Source organism: Gossypium hirsutum, chromosome D09, assembly GCF_007990345.1.
Source record: "Gossypium hirsutum isolate 1008001.06 chromosome D09, Gossypium_hirsutum_v2.1, whole genome shotgun sequence".
NCBI classification, from domain to species: domain Eukaryota; kingdom Viridiplantae; phylum Streptophyta; class Magnoliopsida; order Malvales; family Malvaceae; genus Gossypium; species Gossypium hirsutum.
In genome coordinates this window covers 43,570,414-43,580,968 of record NC_053445.1, presented here as the reverse complement: position 1 = coordinate 43,580,968, position 10,555 = coordinate 43,570,414, and the positions used below count along the sequence as shown (strand labels likewise).

The following is a 10,555-nucleotide window of genomic DNA, read 5'->3' as shown; positions in this document are numbered from 1 at the left end:
TTGTTTGTAATCAACCCATTGGATTGATGGATCAGATTGATAAGTACTTGTCTAGCACCAATTATTCCATTGTCAAAATGAGGAAGGCAACTCATAATACAAGGAGAAAAACAAGAAGAAATAAAGCCAACAGTTGTTTAAAAATATACACTAAGGGCTTTAAAAAGGGAAAAGTTCCTGTTTCATTTCCTTTGCAAATGGAGAAGTAAACAAACTATCAGAGATCTAGGTGAATGACATACATAAGTGTAGGTGAAAATTTCCGGGAGGGCATCTATCACCAGTCGTCTTCAAGGCTAGCACGGTGAAAACACAAGACTGTGCAAACGAATATGATGAATGATGTAAATTCGATGAACATTGCACCGGTTGAAATCATGTGAGCATGCCTGAGAATAATGGGAATTGCAAAGCTCCCAACAGCAGATGCCCCTGTAAGAAATTTGGCAGCATCTATCCATCTGCAATGAAGTTAAATAAATAAAGTGAACAAGACAACAAGGTGATAAACTGAGGAACTATTTTTATCAAGAGTTTGAACACCACACTCCCAAAACAACCAATGATTTTTTATGATAAAGGCATAATGGGAAAAATATATAAGAGGTTTTAAAAGCTTATATTTATAAGAATTCTACTCACCCCCCACCATCCCGACTGGTTAGAAACTGAGTTGATCCACCTCCAAAGAATAAACAAGGCATTGGCACCAGGACATACATGAGAGCTGTGAATAATAGTAGTTTCTTATTATCAATCATTAAAAGGTAACCTGGTTTATTAAGTGGCATGACCAACTTCTAATAAACTATCTCACCTGAAAGCATCGGCCACCAGTTGTTATATAATGCACAAGCCTGACATGGAAATTAAAAAACACTTCATTGATATTAGTGATGGATTATCGGGAGCTGATGTGCTCAAAATTAAAGTGAATGTACAAGAAAGGAATTCAGAAACAAATGCTTTAAGCTCTTAACACGGTTGGATCAGTCAATAGATAGATGAACATTGTCAGCAACTTCTTCATCGAAAGCTCATTTTATTAAGGGAAAAATCATTAATATCAGATTAATATGGCAAATCCTTTATAACGGAAAAAAAACTGCTGCCTCCAAACCAACCCCTACACAAAACATGCCTACCTGAGGCTGAACTAGTAGGGGTACCAGAAAGCAAATCAAACTCAGGAGTGCCAATTAAATCATGTATTAGTCACTTCAATGCCCTCAAAGGACATCAAAAATACCTTAAATACAATCAAGCTCATCTTGAAGAGATTTGGGCTATTAGCAAGTATCATTGAACCCTTTTATTGTTACACCAAACAAACACAAGGCAAGACTCACTCAAAGTCCTTCAAAATTAAGATAAGAAATATAAAAATAATGTACGTTTTCTGAAAAAGCTAAAGGCATATTGGCCAGTGCCGAGTAGCTCAGTACGACTCGAATTTAAGAGGCGACCACAACATATCTTTTTGATAAATGTACCCACACTAATCACACAGTAGCATATTGATATATATCAGATGTTTCGGCGGATAAAGTTGCTATGTGCAGCCTAGAGACAGGCGGCATGGTTGAACAGTAAACCCATTCTACATCAGGTAAAAGAAGCACCCCACTAGGTCCATAAATTCCATCTTTGCACAAAGCAAGACAGCATGATTGTACAAGCCTCCAAAAAATTCAGGAGTTTGATTTCACTCGAATAGTCCATATCATCAATAAAGACAAGTTTAAGACCATTGAGCTTACTAGACAGTTGAACCAATATAAATACCAAGTCAGGATGGTTGGAGAGCCATTTACGGTTCACGGAGAGGGAAGGCCAAGATTGGTGATTCGAGCTACAGTATGCCTAGGTGCCTCCATAATTATTCACACGCCCAATACTACCTATCCCGAGTCTTGCAGGTACTGATCTTCACCGATCAAGGCGCCCCTCTCCGTGAACCGGTACACGACTCTCCGCGGAGGCCGAGGACAAAACCCCGACACAGGGACTATACCTTTGATTGTTGATGGTCCGAACGGCTGCCCAGAGGACGACACTTCAAAGACAAGACTTCTCCCAGAGGAGCCAGTTCTCCCTCAACAAACCCATAAGCTAATTAAACCTCAGACGGATCAGGAACTTAACTAAACCTCTTCCAGAGAGCTACTAGATGTATTTAGACAGCCTAATAGAGTTTAATTAACCTACATTTGTCAAATCCAGTAACCCTCCCTTTATTCACAAGAGTTAGCAAATAAAATGCTATCCAAAAGCTGTATCTTTTTCCTCACATCTGATGTCAATTCAATCTGGTGCAACCTTAAAAGGACTTTCTTTTCAAAAGAAAAATCTCCTTTCAGAAACAAGACATCACCACTCCTAAATACTAACATATCAAGTCCTCTAATACAATAGAGAATTTACATTCCATCTTCTCAAGATATGAAGCACATAATACCATGATTTGAAGTAGGATTAAGTTATGTGTAAGGTGCACATAATCTACAGTTACCGCAACGCAAAAAACCAATCACATCAATTGTGTAAGGTCCAACAACGTATAATGTGGAACAATGGTTTTATGGTGGAACCTAGAAAATTTTGTGTTGTGATTGGTTAATTGCATTATAGTCATAAACAGAAATATAGGTAAAATGCTTCAATAAACATTTAGCTAACTACATATCCGAAGACTAGCATTGCTTCTATCACAAGGAAAATGTAAAACAAGACCCGATCACAGTGTTGATGGCAACGCATTCTAACTTGCAAACTATAATATAAACATTAATATTTATTCAGAAAATATTTACAATAATTCAGTGGCAGTGCCACTGATGACTAATGGCTTACAGCTGAATCAGATTAGGAAAAACATACCAGAATTTGTAACAGTATACTAGCTGAAAACATAAAAGCGAGCCCAGCAAGCCTGCATATTTCGAAAATAAAACACAGATAATAAATAAACAAATTCCACTTGCTTATAACTTCATAAAACCCAGAATTACCAACAAAGATTACAACTTACACTGCCGTTAACAACAGTTATCCAACAAACCCAAACCGCAGATGAACCAGAAAAAAGAAAAGAAAAAGAAATTAGCCCCAAAAAATAATTTGAAAACAAATGATCAAAAAAAAAAAAAGAACGAAAGACTTCTCTTTAAAGAAAGATCTAGGTCCGACAACTAATTTCATTTCATAACCTTATTGAATTACAAGATCACAGTCAAACCCCAAGCATCCTACAACAAGGATGAATCGAAGAGTATAACTGAAAAAATAGAAAACAAAAAGGAGAGATGATGATTACCTTCAATAGTCATAGCCATTTTTGGCAGAAGGGAAAGTTGGAGTTGCTGTCGATCGAAACTTCGCTCACCGAAATTGAGAAAGGAAGGAAGATTAAAGAAAAAGCAATCAGAACATGCTAATACGACAACAATTTTCATTAAGGGTTCGGATTAATATTAGAATTTTTCCGACAGTAAACCTCATGGATCCCTTTTTATCTTATTTACTTTTTTGGCCCTTCAACTATATAATTTCTTTTACTTTGATATTTAAATTTGTTTTATTTTAGTATTTAGACTATCATTTTTATCTTATTTTATTAAAAAAATTAACATCTAATAAAAATATATAATGGTTCATGTTTTTATTAACAAATTTTTAATTTTAGAAACAAAATTAATAATTAACTATAAAAATTAAAAAAAAGGTGCCAACACAAGAAACTATGTGAGCTAAATTATGATTTAAGTTTTTTTAGTATTGTAACTTTCTTTTTATTTAAAAAAACATTTATATTTATTTGTTTAAATTAATAAAGTTAATTTCATACCAAAACTGTAGTTTTAGTTTCTATTTTAGTGTAATGGTATTGGTGTGTATCAAAACACATATATAAATATCAAAATAAAAACAAGAGATCTAGGAATAGCCGAATAGGTATAGGAAGATGATATTGGTTTAACTTCCTTCTCACACTATAATCTTTTTTTGGGTTTCGGAAACATCCCTTTCAATAAATATTTTTTTTTAGAAGCAACAACGTTACACGAATACAATATTAATCATAGACTAAATTATTGAAAGATTATTCCTATCCTTTCGCAATAAATCACGAATTGAACTTGATGGCTCTTTATAGTATAGTAATCTTGAGACTCCAATAAGAGCATATTTTATCATGTGGCCTGCAGTTTCATTCAACGATCTAAGAACATAACGAAATCGAATTTTTCAATTCTGGGTTAGTAGTTGATGAATTAGACGCAATTATATCAAGTTATTATTAGCGACTCTACCAGATAAAAGAGCTTCCACAAGAAGTGTATTATCACATTTCACATCTATTTGTCTAATTTAATTAAAAAAATATTATTGTTAATAAAAATTGAATAAAATATAAGCATAATGATTTATTTGACCCTCCAACTTTACAATAAAATTATTTTAGTCTTTCATTTAAGTTTTTACCTCTTTTAACCCTTAAATTTGTATTTTTTGTCAAATTACCTCAAAATAGATAGAAAAGTTTACCTTTGTTAACTTTGTTGATGAGGTATGCATGTGAATTGACACATAGATAATATGTCAACAATTCTTTAATTTTAAAATATTAAAAATATGTATTTTTTATTTTTTATACTTTTTAAATAATTGTAACAATTTTTCATTTTTAAAAATAAAATTTTAAAATATTAAAAGATTAATTAAATGTTGACATATCATTATTAAAAAATATTAATTATTCCATCCATTTTAAAGTGATTTAATAATAAATTTAAAATGATAAAAAATTAAAATACTTTTTTTTATAAAATTAAAAGATAAGCTATATACTTAAAATATATCATAGTTAAGTGATTTAGCCCCGAGTTAACTTCATCGAAATTTATCTAATGAAAATTTTTGGGCATTAATCAGAAAAGCTAGAGGAAGGATTTCTAATCAAAATCCCCTAATAGAAGAGAACGCCTAATCCCTTATATAAAAAATCTGATTGTTAGGGTTATTCAAGTTGGCAAAGGTGAGGAACCACAAGATAAAATTTGGTAAACTAGATTTTTAAGTAACTTTATAATAATGTCATTTTTATTTTGGTTATTAATTTTTTTGTTATTTAATCACTCTAATTAAAATAATTATTTAAATTGATCACTGTTGTTAAAAATTTCATTAATATATTAATGGATTGTTGTCTTGATTTTTTTTTTTACTTTTGACTAAAGCCAACAATCTCTTTAAAATTAATCTGAAATACCTTCTTTTTTTTCTTTGTTTATTTGCATCATGAAGATTCTAATAGTGATATCCATCAACATCTACATCCTCATTAAGCATAAGAAATCTAATGACGACGACAAATCATGATTTCAATCTTTTCGATGAACCCACTTACCGAGATAACACCATTAACCACTCTACCACCACCGGTTATCAATAACTTATTGATAAGATGTTCATTTATTCTAAAAATAACTTGAATTATTATTAATCATAATTCAAAAATATATGAAATGTAGGATGATTGATTCTTTTTCATAGGCCGGCTCGAAATTATGGGCAAACTAGTTAAGTATAAATTAATTTAGGTGAGATGATTTGAACAATTTTTTAGTGTCTGATTTTGGAGTTTCTTTAATTGAGGGACCAAGATGAATTTTCGGTCGTTGTACAGGGACTCCTAGTAGATTTTCACCGATTTATTTGATTAGACTTGTATCTTTATTACCCTTTTCTTTTGTAAAATTCTAGAGGTCAAAGGCTGTTTTGGTCATTCATGAATGAGTAAAGTAAATTGCCAACTACCGTGTTTATAGGGATAGGATTTGACGTGGGTAACTCATCTCATCGTTTACGTTGCAACACCTCCAAAAATTGAATTTAGGGTTTAGGGATTGAAATTAATCGAATCGGAGAATGTCTCAGAATGGAAAATTGATGCCGAATATCGATCAACAAAGCACGAAGATGCTCAATCTCACTGTTCTCCAACGAATAGATCCTTTCATAGAGGAAATTCTGATCACTGCCGCTCACGTCACCTTCTATGAATTCAACATTGACAGCAATCAATGGGTTCGCTTTCTCGCAATTCTCTTTTAACTCTTTGGAATCTTAAATTTTTAAGTTTGGTTTGGTCTAGAAATTTCAAGTTTTTTTCCCTTTTAGCTTTAGATCCTTTGTCTTTTTTGTTTTTTTAATTTTTTTTTGTTTTTATATTAGAGTCGAAAAGATGTTGAAGGATCTCTCTTTGTTGTTAAGAGGTAAATAAGTCAATGTTTTTGAGTTATTTTTTCAGCATTAACTTTGTTAGAAACAAGTAAATAACTTGGAAATTGATTTAGTTTATATTAATGATTGATGATTACGTACTTGGTTTTTAAGGAATACGCAACCTCGGTTCCAGTTCATTGTAATGAATCGGCGTAACACAGGTTGAAATTCTTAATTGAAATGAATTAGCATGGACCTTTTTTCCCCTTGATTTGGTATTGAATCTGCTTTTAACAAACAGATAATTTAGTGGAGAATTTGCTGGGAGATTTCGAGTATGAGGTTCAAGTCCCTTACCTATTGTATCGAAATGCAGCACAAGAAGTTAACGGCATGTGGTTCTATAATTCTCGTGAATGTCAGGATGTTGCTAACCTCTTTAGTAGGTAGAGCTTCCTCCTTGTCTTCTTTTCCATTTAGCTGAATTTGAGCATGATTTTCCCAAGTGAATTCATATATGGAGTTTATATTTTTATTATCTTATATGTTGTGTTTTCTTCATTACTTAATGATTATTTTTCACCCTAAGGCAGGGTTTAATAGCTAAAGACATTCCTTTGACGTGTGGTTTTGATTTGCCTCCTGTTCTGGTTGATTGAATTTTTAAGTATTCTAAATTTGGTGACAAGATTCTAGATAAGTGAGGTCAATGCACTTTATAATGCTGAACCAATAATGTTGTGTTTTTAGCTCTATCAAACTATCAAGTATATACTTGTCACTGGTATGCATCGGGATATTTATATATATAAAAAAGAAGTTTCCTGGCATTGACAACAACATTGGAACTTTCATATTTTAAGAATATATGTTGAAATCATTCAAAACAAATCTATATCAATCTGTTTTGTGAGTTATAATTCAATAAGTGAAGTTAAGGGTCTGTTCCTTTGGGTGGTTTTATTGTAACATTTCATTTGTTGTCTTTTGCACAGAATACTTAATGCATATTCAAAAGTTCCTGCAAAGCCAAAAGTATCTGCAAGCAAAAGGTAATGATTTTTATGAAGCATCCGTAAGGAAGTTATCGCTTTTATGAAGTCATAGAACATATTTTTAACCGTTTAATTTGCCCCTGCAGTTGTGGAGTGTATGTCTGTATTTTTCCCTTCATATTATCTTGTTTGATGCCCATATGGCATTTTTGTCAATTGTCTGTTTTGCATGTATAAGGGGTCCGTCTGTGTATGAGGTAAGGTAGTTTTGCAATTGCAAGTAAAGGATTAAGGTAAAGACGGTAGAGAGGAGGACTAGGGTGGACTGTGGATGCCAAATGTTGTGGAAGGTGAAGGACATAGAAGGTAGCAAGTGGGCAGAATATGAACTGAGAATAGGGAATAGATGGAATTAAGAACTGAATTCTACTATATGCTTAAATAGGGGAGTAAGGTGAGCTTTGTAAAAAGTTTATTGTTATAACAATGAGCCTCAACTCCCATATCTACAGGTTATGAGGTGCACCAAAATGTAGCTCAATAGGTAATAATTGCCAGACATGCTAAGTCCCGTGGGTAAATTTATAATTTACGATTAGCTGGAGAACAAGCATCTACATGTTTTATTATAAATGATTATCTTGGAATTTAGTGATTTGGATTGTGATCCTTGGCAAATTTAAAATCCTTTTTGCCAGTATATGCTGGTAGTAACTTCTTTAATTTTTTTGCCTTTTTACGGTGCCTGAGTTTTCTAAGCTTATTTATCACTATAATTCAGTGAATTTGAGGAACTAGAAGCAGTTCCTAGCATGTCTGTAATAGAAGGCCCCTTGGAGCCGCCAGCAACTGCCTCTCCTACTACTGATGCACCTGAAGATTCTTCATTTGTTAACTTCTTTAGTGTATGTCAACAGCGGATATCATCTTTTTTTTGGCTTTTCAAGACCTAATATTTATCCAATGTATCTATTCTCAAACTTATGTTGTTCACTAACTTCAGGCTGCTATGAATCTCGGAACTAATGCTCCCAATGGTACAAATTCAATACAGCCTTACCATTCTATCTCAACCACCCCTCCATCTTCTCATGCAGCAGCTGTCGTCTCTGCTCCAGTGCCAACTCCACCAGTGCCGTCCCTTCCTCCTGCTCCTCCTTCACTCGATTCAGTAAGTAGCAGCAACCGAGTGACCAATCTCATTAAGCCTTCTTCCTTTTTTGCTCCTCCTACCTCATCATCAGCCTCATTGATGATGCCACCTATCTCTTCATCAACACCAACTGCTTCTGCTCTTCATCCACCCCTCAACCTGCAACGTCCTTATGGCACTCCTCTGCTTCAACCTTTTCCACCACCTACTCCACCTGCATCTCTTACTCCTAGTGCACCTCCTACTTTGCATGATGGAACTCATATTAGCAGGGATAAAGTCCGTGATGCACTTCTTGTGCTTGTTCAGGTATTAAGAAAAAATTTCTGCCTCTTGGTTCTTGTTTTTAACTTATGATGTTAATTAATAGCAGCTCATGTCGCTTGATTATGACGACTTATTAGAATTCAGCCAAAAGATTGATTTCTTAATAGAAAATAAGAAGATAAATATTGGAAAAAAAAATCATTATTATGAGTAGTTAATGCAAATGCCTGTGAGAAGGAGATGTAGCCAGTAGTACTGTCCAACTGGGAATATCTTTGCACCTGTTGAACAGTATTGATAAGTACTCTTTCTAAGATTTCAAGACTGAACTTGATGTGGTATGCTTGGAAGGCCACTAATAAATCCCTGGTGAAGACACATACATGTATACATAATTTGAGGCCCCCTTAATTTGGTGTATGCTTCTTCTTATTGACTGATTCTTGCCTTCTTGTGCTAGGATGATCAATTCATTGACATGTTCTACCAGGCATTGCAAAAGGTGCATCATTCATGAGCTCTAAAGCTCATCCTCAAAGCTTCACTTCAAAGTTCCCTGTGCACCATGTACTTTTATTTTCTTCGGTCAGGTATCTCAACTTAGACACTTGATTCGATCTATACCCTAATTGTTAATGGATGATAGTGTGAAACACTACCCCGTTAGCATTGTAGTTTGTATAACTGGAGCTGGCATAAATTAAAATGGACTCATGGTTGCTGATGCGGCAAAAAGGTTGTGGCCTGCATGATGAAGATAAACCTAAAAGTTTTAACATGCACCAAAAGAACTGATTTTTGAGGGTTGAGAGAAGATAGAGAAATTAAAAATCAGCTTTATTTCCTCCAGCAAACAGCCCACCATCTTCCGTCCATGTCAACATAAATCCTTGCTTTCTTCCTTATCACCATTTCCTCTCTGCACCGTTGAGCTTGCTTTCAGGAGGGAGAGACCCATTGTCGTTGATATCTGGAGAGTGTTCATTTTCTCCACTTTTTGAGACGTGCATCATATGGGGGATGGTGGAGTGCAGCAGCTATGTTTCATCATTTAAGGTGAACAACTACAACATTGATTTCAGTTTGAGGATTTCAGGCAATGTTTTGTCATATTTTATTGGACCGTAACCCGTAAAGGTTTTAGCTGATCGAATCAGTTATAGAAGATTGAATGCCTAATTCAACAAAGTATAAGTCTGAGGTGTGCAGTGGACATTGAAGCAGAGTTTGAGGATTAATTTGGTGTTTAGTCTTTAAAGCGATAGTGGACATCCCGTTGCCAGATTTCTTTGATTGCTAAGTAATTGTGAAACTGATTCTGTTTATAGTATGACCTTCCTGTCGTGCCAACTAGTATGAGAAGTTGCTGGTGTGAGCTCTTTCAGACTATTGGAAGCATTGGAAGTTTGGTTTAACATCATTGTATCTTTTCTTCGGTCTATTGTAATAGTTGGAATTGAATCCTTTTTTTTTTCCTCATAGAAGTTAAAATGTTGTTTAATATGATGCGAGCTTCTTGGATGTTTAGGACAATGCTAGTGTTTGTCAAAAGGCTCTGCTAATGTGACTTCAATGCAAAATGATTTACTGTTTCGCCACTTGAGAAATATAGCAGGACCGCCATTTTTGCCTGATTTTTATGTCATTGGGTGTGTGCGTGGGCAGGCTCTTTTTAGTGTCGTCCCTTTGAAATTGGTAAACTTGTTGCATGCTGATACATTTGATATGAAACTATGAATCAATCACCCTGCATGGAACGTTCATGGGGAGACATTTCTGTAACAGGGACTATTTTATAGATTCAATAATAATTATTTTGAAGTTATAAATATGCCAAGATTTTCGATCATTAAGCTGAACAATTAACTCAATAACTAAAACTAATTAACTAAAATAAATATGACAGAGCTTA

The 10,555-nt window shown here is 34.1% G+C and overlaps 2 protein-coding genes across 4 annotated transcripts; one reads left to right on the top strand and one right to left on the bottom strand.

Annotated features, from left to right (window-relative positions):
- LOC107929807 (vacuolar protein sorting-associated protein 55 homolog) lies at window positions 1–3,481 on the bottom strand. 2 transcript variants are annotated; one of them, XM_016861318.2, is made up of 5 exons: window positions 3,032–3,481; window positions 2,881–2,932; window positions 818–857; window positions 643–727; window positions 1–461 (listed from the first exon to the last, which is right to left on the bottom strand). In XM_016861318.2, the coding sequence occupies exons 2-5, from the start codon at window positions 2,911–2,913 to the stop codon at window positions 278–280; spliced, it is 342 nt and encodes a 113-aa protein (XP_016716807.1). In that variant the 5' UTR covers window positions 2,914–2,932; window positions 3,032–3,481; the 3' UTR covers window positions 1–277. The 2 variants fall into 2 exon arrangements, with proteins under 2 accessions (XP_016716807.1, XP_016716805.1); XM_016861316.2 differs by having other exon boundaries at window positions 3,317–3,481.
- A 2,289-nt stretch (window positions 3,482–5,770) lies between these two features.
- Window positions 5,771–10,277, top strand: LOC107929788 (mRNA-decapping enzyme-like protein). 2 transcript variants are annotated; one of them, XM_016861295.2, is made up of 8 exons: window positions 5,771–6,090; window positions 6,238–6,278; window positions 6,400–6,449; window positions 6,530–6,674; window positions 7,224–7,280; window positions 8,005–8,128; window positions 8,227–8,685; window positions 9,104–10,277. In XM_016861295.2, the coding sequence occupies exons 1-8, from the start codon at window positions 5,932–5,934 to the stop codon at window positions 9,158–9,160; spliced, it is 1,092 nt and encodes a 363-aa protein (XP_016716784.1). In that variant the 5' UTR covers window positions 5,771–5,931; the 3' UTR covers window positions 9,161–10,277. The 2 variants fall into 2 exon arrangements, with proteins under 2 accessions (XP_016716784.1, XP_040956728.1); XM_041100794.1 differs by having other exon boundaries at window positions 5,773–6,090; window positions 9,134–10,277.
- Window positions 10,278–10,555: the final 278 nt, after the last annotated feature.

Bases quoted from the DNA above. Each gene is read 5' to 3' on its own strand.
- LOC107929807 (XM_016861318.2), bottom strand. From the start codon at position 2,913: ATGTTTTCAGCTAGTATACTGTTACAAATTCTG. The intron at 858-2,880 runs GTATGTTTTTCC...TTTCCATGTCAG, and splicing joins GTATACTGTTACAAATTCTG to GCTTGTGCATTATATAACAA. The intron at 462-642 runs GTGAGTAGAATT...ACTTCATTGCAG, and splicing joins ACCAGTCGGGATGGTGGGGG to ATGGATAGATGCTGCCAAAT.
- LOC107929788 (XM_016861295.2), top strand. From the start codon at position 5,932: ATGTCTCAGAATGGAAAATTGATGCCGAATATCGATCAACAAAGCACG. The intron at 6,279-6,399 runs GTAAATAAGTCA...TTGGTTTTTAAG, and splicing joins TCTCTCTTTGTTGTTAAGAG to GAATACGCAACCTCGGTTCC. The intron at 7,281-8,004 runs GTAATGATTTTT...ACTATAATTCAG, and splicing joins AAAGTATCTGCAAGCAAAAG to TGAATTTGAGGAACTAGAAG.